Source organism: Zosterops lateralis (genome assembly GCF_965231275.1).
Source record: "Zosterops lateralis genome assembly, chromosome: 2".
NCBI lineage: Eukaryota > Metazoa > Chordata > Aves > Passeriformes > Zosteropidae > Zosterops > Zosterops lateralis.
This window is the reverse complement of record NC_139763.1, coordinates 67605714-67620950: the sequence shown is the minus strand read 5'-3', so window position 1 is coordinate 67620950 and position 15237 is coordinate 67605714. Positions and strand designations below refer to the sequence as shown.

Genomic DNA, 15237 nt, shown 5'->3' with positions numbered 1-15237 from the left:
CTGTAATTATTTTACTACAAACCATTTTTAGTGAGTAGCTTAAGATCCTAATAAGAAATTACATATTACTTTCTTCCAGTATAATAATTTGGGGGTTTAAAATACATTGCCATATTTTTGGTATTTTCTATATTTTCTTATATGATATTATTAATTTTCATTTGTATATTTTTTAATGTTTTTATTTTTCTTTAACTTGAAAATTATTTTAAAAAACTAGGGTTCCTGCTGGAGTTAAAGTTGTAACATACAAGGTAGTTAACCAAAAATCTTCCTGAATCTGTTATATGTTAGGAAGAAGAGATATCTTTATACCGTGAAATGAATAAACATAGAACACAGCTGCTTGCCCATGTGAGCTCCTTTTGTTTGAGTGAGGAGGTTTGTGAAAGGGTAGTAGTGGAGGACTGAGTACTTTCTTGGAGTCCTGCTGTATTGGTGCCTGCATTTAAAAGCCTATGGTAACAATAGAATAGAAAGGAAACATTGCTATTGCCTTCTTTGACTGAACTCGTGATTTGCTTTAGTAGTAGTGGTTTTACTGGCATGTGTTCTTCAGCCTGAAAGGAGGGAGTCTATTAGGTCTCATAATCTATTAGAAATGAGGAATGCAAACCTTACTCCACTTTGTTTCAAATATTTTGCACTCAGTCCAGTATTTTTTTTTTTCAAGTGAAATTGGATTGATTATAACTGTACCTTCTGTGTTAAAAGAGTTCAAACAGGAGCTCCATTTGTCCACAAAAAAATTTATGTATGTTTTTGTTCTTGTATTGATCTTAAATTGCTTTCTTAATTTGTGGAGATGCTAATTTTCATTCTTCATAGAATTTTTCTTCCAATTTGTGTCATATTCGTGTTTAGTCATTATTTTATGATTCATCAATGCGTTTTAATTTCCTTAGTTTACATATTTTCTGAAGTCAATGTGCTTGTAGGCTTCCCATTTTAAAAATACTACATGAATGTAGTAAGTCAAGAGAAATCATAGTTCTTTTTGTCTTCCTGATTTAATGTTATGCTTCTGAACAAGAAACTGCTGCTTTCATCCATGATTGTCTTGCCTATTTGCTTGTATATATCTATCTGTGTCTCTTTTTCCCCTATAAATGTTGCTCTTGAAGTGCCCAAATAATAGGTGTGCTGTTTCCTATCTCTTAATACAGAACTTGTGGTTTGTTTCTTTTTCTTTTAGAAATGCTTTTTTTTTTTTTTTTTTTTTGGTGGTGGTAATACCATATTTGCATGTTTCAATGAGATAGGATATCTGTCATGGATCCACAGTGGACCAGGCCACACATGAATATTAGCTGGCTCACATTTGATTCCATGATTTTCTCCACAGTTGTGGTCATACCATCTATCCCTCACCCAAGTTTGAACCATGGATTCCTTGCCAAGTTAATTCCTGAGCAGAGCTTTGCCCACTCATTTTACAAAGGTAATATTAACATCATCTCCTAACCTGTTTGGGTGTTCTTATTTAATGTAATGCACTTCAAGAACTAAATGTGATGTTACTGTTGATAAATAAGTATACGCCTCAGGTTACATGGAGATCAGACCTGATGATACCTTTAAAACTTTAACTTCCTATTTACATTTTTCTAGAAAATCTCTTCCAATTTTACTACAGTTTATTATCTTTAATTATTATAAAATAAAAGGAAACCATAAAAAAAAAAAAAAAAACAGTCAGGAGAAGGGAACAGATATAGGAAAATTTAAATGCTTTTGGTTTGTGGTTATTCTGCTACAATATTAGGTCCATAAAAATCCAATCAGTCCTGCTTTGAAAATATTGTATACCACATAAAGTATAAAGTAGTTTTTTAGTATTCCCTTCCCTGTATCTTTTCCTGTTCTTTTGCCTTCCTTTCTCGCTTTTTTTCTTGCCTTCCTGATGGTATGTAAACCTCTGATATTGTATGTGAATTATTTTATGCCTGTTAATTAATGTGCTGTGCTGTGTTTCTCTTGAAGGAAACCAATTTTTTCTACCAAAGCAAATATCATATGTTTTGAGCTTGATTTGTTTTGTTTTGTTTGTTTGTATGTTTTAATAGATCCTCTATAAGGTAGGAACATGGGAAATTTTTTTGTTGTTGTTTTTTCTTGAAAAACAGAGGGTTACCTGCCTTTAGCTAAGTTGGCATGTATATTTCCACAGTTATTTGCATGCAAATGTGCTATAAACACAGAATGTAAAAAGAATTTTTAAAATTCAATCTGATGAAAATGTCCTTGGTATAATTTTCTAAAATCTCTCTGGGTAAAAAGAGCGATTTATAAAAACATAAGTAATTTAGAATGCATCCAGTTTATAAAGAACAGAGTAGTTAACATTGTACTTCAGTAATAAGATAACTTGTGCTTCTTACATGCTGTTTTGGGAGTATTATGTTAAAATACTTACTACATCAACTTAAACTATCACTATGTTTATCTGGCATTTCTTGAGCTTTGATGTGTGCATGTGTATGTATATTATAAATTGCTTTAATTTCTAACAGTGTGTAAGCCAGAGTTTGTGATTATTTTATTTATAAGATTATTGTTTACCATACAAAGAAGAAAATATTTTGTATTACTCAATATTATATTAATAGATAGTATTGTTATCTACTGTACTTGCTTTACCTTGAGTTCAAGTAAAATAGTTTTGGTTTTGAAATAGTTCAATAGAGCTACATTATAAGTGTGAGCAGGTTAGAAAGAAAAGTGGTTTGGCTTTAGAAATAAATTATTCAGTAAAGGAAATGTTATCTGTGGTTAGTTATTTTATTTGTTGATATCATCAGATCCTTAAGGGTTTTAACTCTCTGGCGTCTAAGTCTCATACTCTTCACAGCTTCACACTTTGGAGGAAAAATGATTCCACTTTTTATATTGTGAACACAGTTCCTAAGTTCTGAACATCAGCAAGAAGTTAAATGAAAAGAAATTGCAAATGCTGTCAGAAAAGGCCAGAAGTCAAAACATATTTTGTCATTTCAAGAGAATCTTTGATTCCAGTGGATAAACCAATTGGTTTCTTTTTAGTGACTTGACTTGCTTTCAGATGTTGGCAGCAAATGTAACTTTTGAATACGCTACTCTTCATACAGAGTGGCTTAATGTAGCCTTTAAAATTAGCAACACATTTTTAAAGCAAAGCGCTGCTTATTAAAAAATTGATAGAAGTTTAGTTGTTACCTGGAAGTGAAGACATATTTTATTAATTCCATATGACGCTAGATGGATATAAAGAATTTTTTTCTTTGTTTATCATGAAAATTGTGTCATATTTGTTAGAACTGTTCAGGAAAAAATCTCTATGAATTCAGGAAGTGGGATTGACTCCTTAAAAGGAAACAATTTCTCCATTTTTAGTAGAATCTAATTATCTGACCAGGAAACTTAGGGAAAGGGTAAGATAGAATTAGGTATACTACTAGTATTTGAGATAATGATTTTGTTCTTAGTGACACTCTTATTTCTTTTTCCTGTACATGGGGCAATATCTTCAGTTAAAATCTATTTAAATATGTGTGAGACCCTACTTGTCTCAGCTGTATTGCAGTATGTGATCAGTGAATGCTTCCTATGAGTAACTGCAGCTGGTGTCAAGTGTGGATTATAAGAACTTTAATATCATCTGCTTGATATAAAACTCTTCCATTATCATCATAAAAAATATTTAACTTTGCCTTCTTTATTGATATTACTGTATATGAATAAAAGATAGTATAGAAACAAAAGATCTTAAGATATATTTTGCAGGGATATATTCTGCCCTTACTTACAAATGCTTGTAGATGGCAAAATAATGTTTCTTTTACTATTATTCAGATATTGCTTATAAGCTAGTTGTTATCTTACGGTGCTTGAAGAAAAAAGGTCACACCCAGGAAAGAAAAACTATTACAGTAGTGTCCATGACTACCATTTAACAATAAAAAGATTTTATTTCTTTATAACATTCTACACGTCTCTATTTATTTTTCCTTCTAACCTGATCCATGGGGAGAGAAAAATATATCTGTATTTGTAAATTTACTCTTATCATAAGTTTGTTGAAAGTGCCTACGTTTCTCCTCCTTGTTTCCAATGATTTTAAAGGGTGTTCAGTACTTCTAAATAAGTCAGTGTGTAGTCAGACAAAGCAGATCTTGCAAAATTAAGAGAAAATTCTCTTTCTTCAATTTAGGTCATATATAGCATTGCACTTTGAATTAATTCATTACCAGACTCTCAAGGGAAATGGCAGATCAGAATTTTTCTCTTGCATCTGAAGGTTGTCTGAGACACATAGTCCTTCAAGAGTAAATGCTGCAGACTTGACTTCTTCCTGTTCATAATACCAAAGAATTAATTAAATTAAAATTTAACTAAATAAGTAAAATAGGGAGAGTTAGAAAAAGTAGCATTAAAAACTATTGGCCAAAACCTCTGTACTGGATTTTCAGGGTTTTGTCTCAAAATCTCATGCATGAGTTCTACTTTCTGGAAAATATTACTATTGAATGAATATGTGAGTTACTCATCTTCATCTCCCTTAAAAATAGGTGAAGAGAGGTTAGGGCACGTTAAGGGTACAGTTCATGGGACCTCCTTTAAGGTCTACTGTCACTAGAAATGCCTCTTTCTTCATTCACTATAGTTGTCATTGTAGACCTCTGTCTTGGTCAGATCAGTCCTGACTCCATGAAACTCCAGATGCAAATGACAAAAGCTGGTATCAAATTCTTTGATGTCAGGCACTTAATCCAATAATGACATTATGTGTCTTTGTAATATCCCCATTCACATCTATAATTTTTTTACCTATAATAAATCGTAGACAGAACTGTGTTAGTCAAGGCACTGTTAATGTTCATTTACTGGTTACCAACAACTACTCTTATGAACTTAGCATAAAATGAAAAAAATTTCATTTCTGAAATGGGAGAAATTGGAATAGCTTAGAAAATATTGGTTTGTTCTCTGCTGATTTCTCCTCTTAGATAAGGATATGGTCCCAAAATTGGTATGAAAATATTGATGTTCTATCTGGAAGATGTGAAGCTAGACACAGAAAAACTGAGAGCAGCCCTTTCTCTTACCAGGTGGAGGGTAATCAGTACGTATTTTGAGAGAGAATTACAATTTCTTCAGAGTGAGAGGAAAGATAGAGGAGCTTGGTATGTCCTGTTAATAACAGCTGATCAGCCTAACCATGTAAAACCGAGTAACCTCTTCAAATTACAGCTACCAATTTCTAGTAGATTTAGCTGTAGTGGTCAGGATCACTTGAAATGAGTTTTTTCTCTTGTGGTTGCTAATTAAGCTGTCCTTGCTTACCTCAAAGGTTTATTGGACTATTTCTTTCACCAGTGTTTCCACATTTCCAACAGTAGAAAAGTGTGAATCTTTTTTTTTTCCCTTTTACACTTCAGTTGGCATACTGTTAATTACTGAGAACACAGTTAATGTTAACCAAGTAATGAATAGATATTTTCAGTTGAAAATTGATGAAACCCATTTGCATTACTCGGGAGTGCTTCAGAAATGAAAGCATGGCAACAGTGCAATTCAGCTATTACATATTGTCTGAAGCAAATCAGTATGTAGGTTATCAGAAACTTCTATCAAAAATTGATTGAGTTTTCCACTCCCTTGCTATCACTGCCTGTATTTTTCCCAAAGCACTGTAAATTAATAGATTTCTTAAAGGTATGTGGTGCAGATGGACTGGAAGGTATTGATTTATTTTTCTTGACAGAATGAACTATATTAAAAAGCTGCAGTAACAGCTTTCTCTTTGAAGACAAGAAAAGTATCCATTTCTTCAGGTCTCCTAGGTATATAATACTCTGGGAATTACATTGCTACACTTTTATTTGTATTTCTAATGTAGTAGCATAGAGATTTCCAGACTATTTTAAAATTATTTTGTATAAGGATAATAGCCTAAGTATGCAAAGTGGACTAAAGGACTAATTTCCATCGCCCATGAAAATATTCTTTGCATCAGGAAGTCCTGACAAAACTCATGTCTCCATCCTCCTAAAAATCTCATTGTATATATGTTTCCAAGAAAGGATGATGCTATAAGGAACATGGTTGACAATCATGGTTGATTGTCATAAAATTCCAGTTCTCTTGAATTTCTGCCTGCTGCTCAAAATAATCATAGTGCTCTTCTAATGAAACATATGCTCCTTATTCCAACTACATCTGGAAGGACATGCATTTGAAGATCATGAGATAGTAATGAATACATTGTAATCTATTATTTATTGCCCTTTACCAGCTACTTAAGGCATCATAGGAGATGTTTGCATATATTTTTCATTATTAATTGATCAGCCGTTATGTATGCATGAAGCAGTCGTAATAGGGATTTTTGTAAGTAACATCAGTATTTATTTTCATTTATATATACAAATTAAAGATGTTTTAAAAGTTTTTTTAAGAACTTTTAGTTTTATAAAAAATAGTGCTTAAACCAAAACTTTTTCGTGTAGGTTTCATTGTCTATATGGAACATACTTTGTGCTCCACTGCTAACTTCTGTTGCTGGATGCTGTAACCTTTGTGAGAGATTTTGTTTTTAATTTCTTTTCTAAGAAATGTTTAATTAAAAAAAACACCATCTTTCTCATCATGCATCAGAAATACAGATATTATCATAAGTATCTCTAAAATAATTTATTTTTTAATTTTGTGGGTTTGAGTTTACACAAAATAAATGAATAAAAATATAAACTGAAAAAACTAGGGAAATTCACCCAGGGAAAAAAAACCAAAACATATTACTCTGTTGTTCCTAGTTTCTCTTTGGGTTTGGTTTCAAAATGTAAATAACTGATTTTCTCTAAAGCTAACTTTTCTTCAATACTTCTCATTTTCCTATTTTTATTTTATCTCTTTAGTATTTTTTAGTTAATATCTTGGTAATGCTTTGGTTTAAGACTGCTGACATTTTGTTTGGCAGCCAGGTAATCAATCAGACTGATGTCTTATGCATCAAACTCTGAGTGAAAGACCTTTGATTAGTAAAGAAGAATTAAGACATTGATTAAAGACGTTGCCTAAACAGATCAAGAAGTTGTGTCTGTCATCAGTGGCTCTTTCAATTTCCTTTCTGTGGTCAAGGTAGAAAGAACTGCCCTGTGTGCCTGTCGTAGTGAGTGCAGAGAAAGAAATTATAAGACTTTTGAGGAATTTGAGCACATAGAAGAAACTTCCAGTGAACAAAAAGAGAAGACGTGCAAGAAGACTTAGGGATGTCCAGCTGTGAACAGGGGCTGATGATAACTGTCCTCTTCAATCACTTCTCAATCTTGATTTCCCCACCCTAAGTCTCTCCTGCTGTATTCCTCTCCCATTTCAGTGCCTCTCTGATTTTCCTGGTTGGCAGCTACATCCCTTCTCCTCACAAATCCACTCTGGCTAAAAGGAAAATTCCCAACCCTCTGTCCTAAATCTCCTGTACCAAGATCTGTGCCCTTCCAATTGCCAACCCACCCCAGAGTATTTCCTATCTGACCTTCCTCAGTCCCCTCATTTTCAGCTGTGTTCCTTCTGCCCTCAGCCACACATATCAGAGCCCTGAGGAATCCTACTTGTGGCTTTCCTTCTTGCCACCCAAAGGCTGCCATGGCATGAGCTCTACTTCCATCTCTTAGTGTACATGTGTAATAGCATGTACACATGCTGTTAGACAACTGAATTCCTTGTGGAAGGAAAGGGACACTGTTTGGTCTGGAAGGAATTTCAGAGGAACCAGGATAAATATATTGGCTAAATAACAGATGCAGGCTAAATCCAGGCTGCATTTCTCAAATTTTTTTTGTAGATAAAAGACCGACAGTGAAAGAATGGAAAATTGTAACCCTAAGCCAGGCTCTTTTCCCTCACTTTTTAATAATACAATTTACAAAGAAGCTTGTTTAAAAGTATTTTAGAAAAGCAACTGAGTTCTGCTGTCAGTGTTGTTCATGTTGCTTTGCCTCAGAAATAACAGAACCTCATTAAGTTTTAGTGGGACATGACCAAATTTGCCTATTAATGCATAATTACATGAAGATTAATACCAGCCAAGCTGCCAAAATGGGTAGATTTTACATGTTTGGGCCATGATCAGGGTCACTATAAGGGGAATTTTTACTCTGGTCTGCTTATAACTTTCACAGAAATGCCAACAGAAGAGGAGGCCCTGAGTAGCAGATAGAGAGCATCTTGGAATCTTAATGCTTCTTTCAGGGGAGTTCTTGCCACTGTTGTGACTCAACCTCCAGGGACATTTCTTTTGCAAGTCTGTTCTTACTTCTCTCAATGTACTTTTAAATCAGACCCTTATTGCTCTTTGATTCTGTTCCCATTTTTAGTTTCTCATCTCAGTTTAATTGTGCTGCTTCTTGCACATGAAAATTAGCAGACTGATATTGCAGGGAAGAATTTTTCCACTCTGCCTTTGTGGCCTAGACTTTAGCAATTAATTAGTTGACTCTTCCACCTATGGAGGAAGTTGTAATATCAGTGCCGACTTGGAATGAAAGCGTTTTCAGCTTGGGTGCTGTTTCTGGAAGCTTGTAGAAAACTACAAAGGGTTTATAAAAGGCAACTGTTAAGGTTATCACCAGGGCTTTAAGATGGCTATGCAGAAAACAACTCATAAATTTTTCAGTGTAAATGGAGATAAAGATGGAGGCAAGTCCTATATCAAGGTTGCCCAAACCTTTCCACTCCCAAATGCTTCTCTATTGTTTAGAGCAGAAATTTGACAATAATTTGGGATAGCATTACTTAGGAATATTTTTTCAACCGTAATGTAAGCAATTAAAAAAAATAGTTTTCATGTATCTTACTTTGACAAATTTCAGCACATTTTTATCTAGTAGGGAGGTTTAACAATATGAAAAAGACAAAAAGATTACAGGAATATACACTTAATTTTTCTCTCTTTTAAAAGTAAATAAATATTAAAAGTGTGATTTGTATCATCATTTTTATACTGGCAAAATTGTGGGTATTGACCTTACATATGAAATGGCTCATTATTAGGTTAATAAGCAGGGGGAGTGGGGGTTGTATTTTTTAGCCATATGGAAGCAGTGCAAGAGCTATTTAGGTAACTCAGTAGGTTAAAACAATTACAATACACTTCATAAATCACAAGCAAACAAGATATTTTAGGGAAGGAGCGTGACAGATGAGGTCACCAGATATACAATATGTCATTTAGTTAACTTGGGCCCATATTTTTCCCATAATGTAGTAGATGAACTCATTAGATAGAATGAAAAACAGTAAGGAGGAGGCATCTGGCCTCCAACTGCCTGTTTCTGACAGGGTTAAAATCACTAGCTCTAGTAATGATTCTGCTTTGTCTACTGACATGGCCTTGTGCTGTAGAGAACTGATGAGGTTTCTGAAAATTTAGTGTCTTACTGTCAGAGTGTTAGAACGTGGACAGATGCATGCAATCAGTTGTGGCTTTGCTTCTGTAATAATAATGTAGTAATAATAATGCTGATCAAGAAGGTCTTATAATTCATCTTTTCAGCCATATTTATGTTGATTTCACCTTTCCTAATTTTCTAGGATTCTCTCTGAAAGGCAGTTAAAAAGTCCTATCAGTTCTGAATTTATTTTTTCTTAAGACACAAAAAGTAAATTGAACCTTTTAAACCCTTATTCATTTAGCTTGTTTGATGTTTTAAAAATGAGAGTTAATGCACTCAACTTACTAGTTTTTAGATACTGTTATTCATTGTGATAAATCAGACTGAGCTGAATTGGCTTAGTGCAGCATATTTGTATTAGGTATTGGAAATGCAGCAAAAAAGTAAAGATACAAATCTGATTTTTGTGGAAATCAAGTACCCATACAATTTCCTGAATATAGAATAATTCCCTTTGATATTTTTGCCCTAAATCCTTTCAATTAGTGTTATATACTTTATAGTATGTCATATTGAAATTTTATGTCTACAAATATGATTTTACTTCCATTTTTAGCGTCAAATGATAACAGGCCTCCTAGCATTTTGATTTCATTTGTGAACAAAGGTTTGCAAGTCACCTGCTGAGTAATTAAGTACAGTCCTATTTATAGCATCTCAAAATTAGGTCTATTTTTTTTTTTAATTTGCTATGCTGATTGGAAAGCTTCTCCATAACATTAATTATATATTGATGACTATCACTTTCCAAACCAAAGTTTTTTTGTGATGAGTTTGCAGTTTTCCTCATGCCAACCCTGCTGTTCTTTTGTTTGTTTGTTTGTTTTTTGGGTTGTTTGGTTTGGTTTGGGTTTTTTTTGGTTTTGAGTTTTCATCTACTGTTTGTGATAGCTGGTGTATGACTTCTCAGTATTAGTTTGGCCAGACTATGTCAGCCAAATTCATTTCTGCAACAGTAGATTGCTATGTATCTCCATAGTGGCACATGCACATTTCCCAAATACAAGTATGTACACAGTATTCCATAATGAATCTTTCCAGAGCCTTTTCTATTGCTGTTAATGCTCAGCTATTGCAGGAACTATTTATTTAAAGAGCTTTGGAGCCGCATTTGCCTTTTCGTGAGAATACTTTATTGGTAACTGAGTAGTAACCCAGCAATTGATGTATCCAAGTCCTTCTCTTCAGTCATTTACAGAAGATGGATTCCTATTATAATGGAAGCTATGTGGTCTTTCACTAGATACAAAGCTTTTCCCTATTAAATGTAATTTGCAGTTTTGCCATAATGCCTTCTTATAATCATGCTTCTGTGACCATCAGTTTTGCCTCGTAATTTTGTCATCAGCAATATTCACATTCATCTTTATTAAAAATTTGAACAAAATATCTCCCATGGTAGTTTATTTCAGTCTGTTGGGTTTTTTCTTTCCTTTTGAAAATAACTGATGGCTCCTTCTTAGCCAGTTTCTTTTCCCACATTTTAATCATTTCTAGGGTCTCGTGACTAAATTACAATCCGTTGTGACATCCCCAGCTTTACTGAATTTACTATATTGACCCTTACTTTCTCTGAATAATAAGTATTTTAAAAGCTCTTTTAAGAAAGCCATTTTCTAATCTGTCTCATTGCATTCCATTAGTATTCTTTACTCCAAAATAGATCCTGAAATCTTGCTTTCTGTTGAAGGTTTGCAGTTGTCCAGCTAATTTTTTTCCTATCTCCTTAAAAGAGAAACCTTTTATTGTTTTCTCCAGTTATGTGTAACCATCTCCAGTCATCTGTTTGGCAAAAGTGCCTGCTACTAGGCCAGCAATATCATGGATGTTTCTTTCAAAATTGGCTTGGAGTCAATTCATTAAAACAGATTTTAATGTGTTAAAGTCTTTCTTCTGGTTTACTCAAGGTAGTTGACTTTCAACACTGTATTTCTATCAGGTTTTCTGTCTTTAGTTTTCAGCATTGTTGACCTTAATGAAAATTGAGGTTGAGTGTAACCTAACTTCATCATGTAGTGGACCATCATCTTTTTTCAGTGCCCTCTTTTCATTTGCATAATAATGGCACCTTATGCCATTTTATTCACCGTACATTTCATGGGCAGCAACCTGCTTTACTGGCTGTCCAGTACTAATCTTCCCTTCAGTTGAGAGGTGTTGTCTTTGTATGGATGGAGTTTAAAGAGACAAGCAGAAAATTCATTAGGATCATTCTGTGGATCAGATGTCTTTCTGTGCCAAATATAGGCAGTACTAAGTAGATATGGATCTTTTTGCTTCCTGACCTGGCAGATGCTAAATGCATTTGATGCAGCTCATAAATCCGGTTTCTACTTCCTGCTTCACAAAGAAGAGCTCATATCTATTTGATAAGATATGTTTAAGGCACTTAGGAGAAAAAGGAGGAGGAAGTGGCTTCAGTGTTTATGGCTGTTAAAAGAAGAAAACAATGCTTCTTTATAATGGGTGATTCTGCTTCGTCTTTTTAAAAGCCTCTTCTGTTCTTTCTTAATACTTGTACATATGCAGAGGTTTACATGACCATTAGTTCAAACACATAAATAATCTCTTACAGATTTTTTTTTATGTGCACATGCATGTACCCACACTTATGCCCATATGCTAAATAGATATTTTTTACCTGACTGTACTAAAAAATCTATAGCGAGTTATGAGATTGTATTTAAAGTTATTTTTCTGCAGCACATTTTTTTGGTAACAGAGCTTCATTCAAATACATTATAAAATATTTCCCATAATATCTAAACCACTATATCAGAGCCATTAACAAACTGTTCTTATTTCATACGTAGGATAGCTAAATTTTATAATCAAGACAAGTAATCTAATGAAAATAATGTTATTTTAAAATAAACTAAAAAAGCATTTTGTCAATTAAAATAGCCACAGTATGTTTTTCTCTAACCAAAAGTGTAGATATATAAGTTGCTCACAACTCTAACTGACTTTTGTCTAAGCCTAGCAAATCATTCTTATTTAACAAAGATTTTGTGTCTGTTTCACCAAAGTAATTAAGAGAGGTGTGGTCTTCTCGGTTACAAGATGTTGTAGAATCCTTTTCAATCTGGAAATGTTCCAAACTCAACAGATTTCACTTGCCTATCTCTATGAAGCTATATTTATTTTGTTCATTAATTTTTCCTGAATTCCAGAATTTTACCTTTTGTGGGAAGAGGTATCTAAAAAATCAATAATAACACCTTCTCTTTCTTCGTGTATAAATTGATCTGTATTCAGTGCAATGATATGTGTGTAGAAATGTGTGTAATGCATATTTTAAACAAAACACCAAGCAAGCAAATGGTCTAGCAGTTTTGTTTTGAATGCAAGCTTAATATTTGATGACAGCAATACAAAAGATTAAATTTTGCAGTAATCTGAAAGCATAAGTGATTGCAATTTTCCTTTCTAGTAGGCTCAAAGATCATACAATTCTGCAATTAATAGGTTATAATTTTAATGTTGTTTTTCCTGGCAGTATTTTGGTCTTTGATTACTGTGTGAATAGTGGGCTGTATTTTCTAAATGTCACTGAGTTTGTATAATGTGATTTTGGGCTCCCTCTTGCAAGTCTGTCTATATGCAAAACAGCTGTTGAAGGTAAATTTTTTGTATGTAGAATGAGTTTTTAAGGTTTAAAATCCCATGATCTGTGGTCTTTCTAACACATTTCTGTCATATGAAACCTTTTGATCATATTTTTAGGGAAAAATATAAAATTAAATTTTGTTCATAATCTCTGTTTCGCTGCAGAGTCACCAACTGTATTTCCAGAAAGTATCAAAGATAAAGAAACACCAACGCCGGTTGAAGATATTCAGCTGGAAAGTTCTATTCCTCATACAGATTCTGGAATTGGTGATGAACAGATGCCCAATATTTTGAATGGGACAGACTTAGAGACCAGCACAGGTCCTGATGCTATGAGTGAGCTGTTGTCTACTTTGTCTTCAGAAGTGAAGAAATCTCAGGAGAGCTTAACAGAAAGCCCCAGTGAAATTCTGAAACCTGCATCTTCAATATCTAGTATCAGCCAAAGTAAAGGAATCAATGTCAAAGAAATACTGAAAAGTCTTGTGGCAGCCCCTGTTGAAATTGCAGAGTGTGGCCCGGATCCAATCCCTTACCCAGATCCTGCACTGAAGAGAGAAGCTCAGGCTATTCTTCCCATGCAGTTTCACTCATTTGACAGGTATATGGTTGGACTCATTATTTTATATTGATGTAATTCAGAAGTTTGAAGGGCTTTTATTTCTTCAGGAAGGTTATTATACTTTTGGTTTTATTAAAGTATGTTAAAAACAACTGCACTGTGTCTCCCTTTCTGCATTACCAACAGACCACGTAGTATAGACAAAAGTAATTCACCTTGTTTTTCTCTGTTAGCAGTGAATAAAACTCTATGAAGTACTTGGAAAACGAGCCTGTTGCAGAGAAATATATGTGCAATAAAACCTCTTTTTCTTTAAAACTGCATTTTAGTGAGAAGGAGGAGGGGTAATATCTGCTGATATAGAACAGATTGTGCACAAATTCAGTTGAATATTCCTTCAAAGGCTTAAATCTTAATTGGATCCATCATTGAACTGTTTTCTGGTACTGAAATGCTTTGACCATGGCAAATTGTTTGCTTGGTCATGGTAGAAACCAGTTTCTTTTTAGGTCTTTAAACAACAGAAGTTGTTAAAGCTCAGAAGTGAGTGCTTAAAACTAAACTCATGAACATTTCCACAAAGAATCGTTTGTTTTGTTTCTTGGGCTGTATCTTCCTAGTTTCTAATGAATATACTTGCCTTTAAATGTCCAGTCCCTCTCACTTATCTTGAACACAGAAATTGTGCTGTTGTGCAATTCTCAGCATCCTTCCAGAAGTATAGTCCCATTGTGAGTTTAGACCCAGTTCTTGCAAGTGTTGATATGGTTGTATTTTCTATCCTTTCAGTTTCTTCATAAAAATATTCTTAAAATGTTAAAAATAGAATCAAGACTTTAAGATCATTTAAGACATATCTTGAAAACTTAAAGTATATTAGTTATCAGGCAGGTACAGGAAGTAAAATACTGAAGGAAATAAAGAAAATAAGGCAGAAAATAGTTATATTGTGATTTATGAGGAAAAAAAAATGTATTTACAGAAAACCTGCAAAAATATCATAAATATCTTCATTAAGTCTTAAGAAAAATAATATGTCATTTTTTCCGCATAACATAAACAGTGAAGTGCAAGAAGATATGTCAGAAGTTTGGAATGAAAGTGAAGTGCGTTTCCATTATGAGGTCCACAAAATTATCTGATGTCTTTTTGTCTCTCTGTGTGTAAGCACTGAGGCTGCTTTTCTGAATTAATTCAATCAACAATCAGATAGTGTCTGTTGTAAGAAAGGTCATTTTTTGAAGATAGGAAAAGTGAACTGTAATTTAGAACCAGTTAATATATCTCTTTCTAATAATATTTTAGGTCTTAAGACTTTTCTAGAGAAAGCTCATTTAAGAGCTTTATCGTTAAGATTTTTATTTTGTTTTTAGTTCATCAATCTGTGCTTTTTTAAATTTTAGATTGATTTCTATATGAGATGAAAAATATTTTTTTCTTCCTATACAGTTAGGAATTTTTCCTTATCCTCTGTGAGAAGCCATCATATTCCAGAATGCATTCTTGTGTGTTAAGCAGTATAAAACATCATGCCACCTGTAGAAATAATCACTCCTTAACTGTAATCACCAAAAAAGGTTACTTTATCTAAATTTCTACCTGGGTTAATAAGAAAAAAATTTCATTCAGAGA

At 33.5% G+C, this 15237-nt stretch overlaps 1 protein-coding gene across 1 annotated transcript in view; it reads left to right on the top strand.

Annotated features, from left to right (window-relative positions):
- NBEA (neurobeachin) overlaps positions 1–15237 on the top strand; it is a 453768-nt gene that overhangs the window by 158561 nt on the left and 279970 nt on the right. Inside the window, exons 29-30 of the mRNA XM_083884753.1 lie at positions 1346–1441; positions 13206–13644. Coding sequence (XP_083740879.1) covers positions 1346–1441; positions 13206–13644 — 535 coding nt within the window. The remainder of the gene's footprint in view (positions 1–1345; positions 1442–13205; positions 13645–15237) is intronic.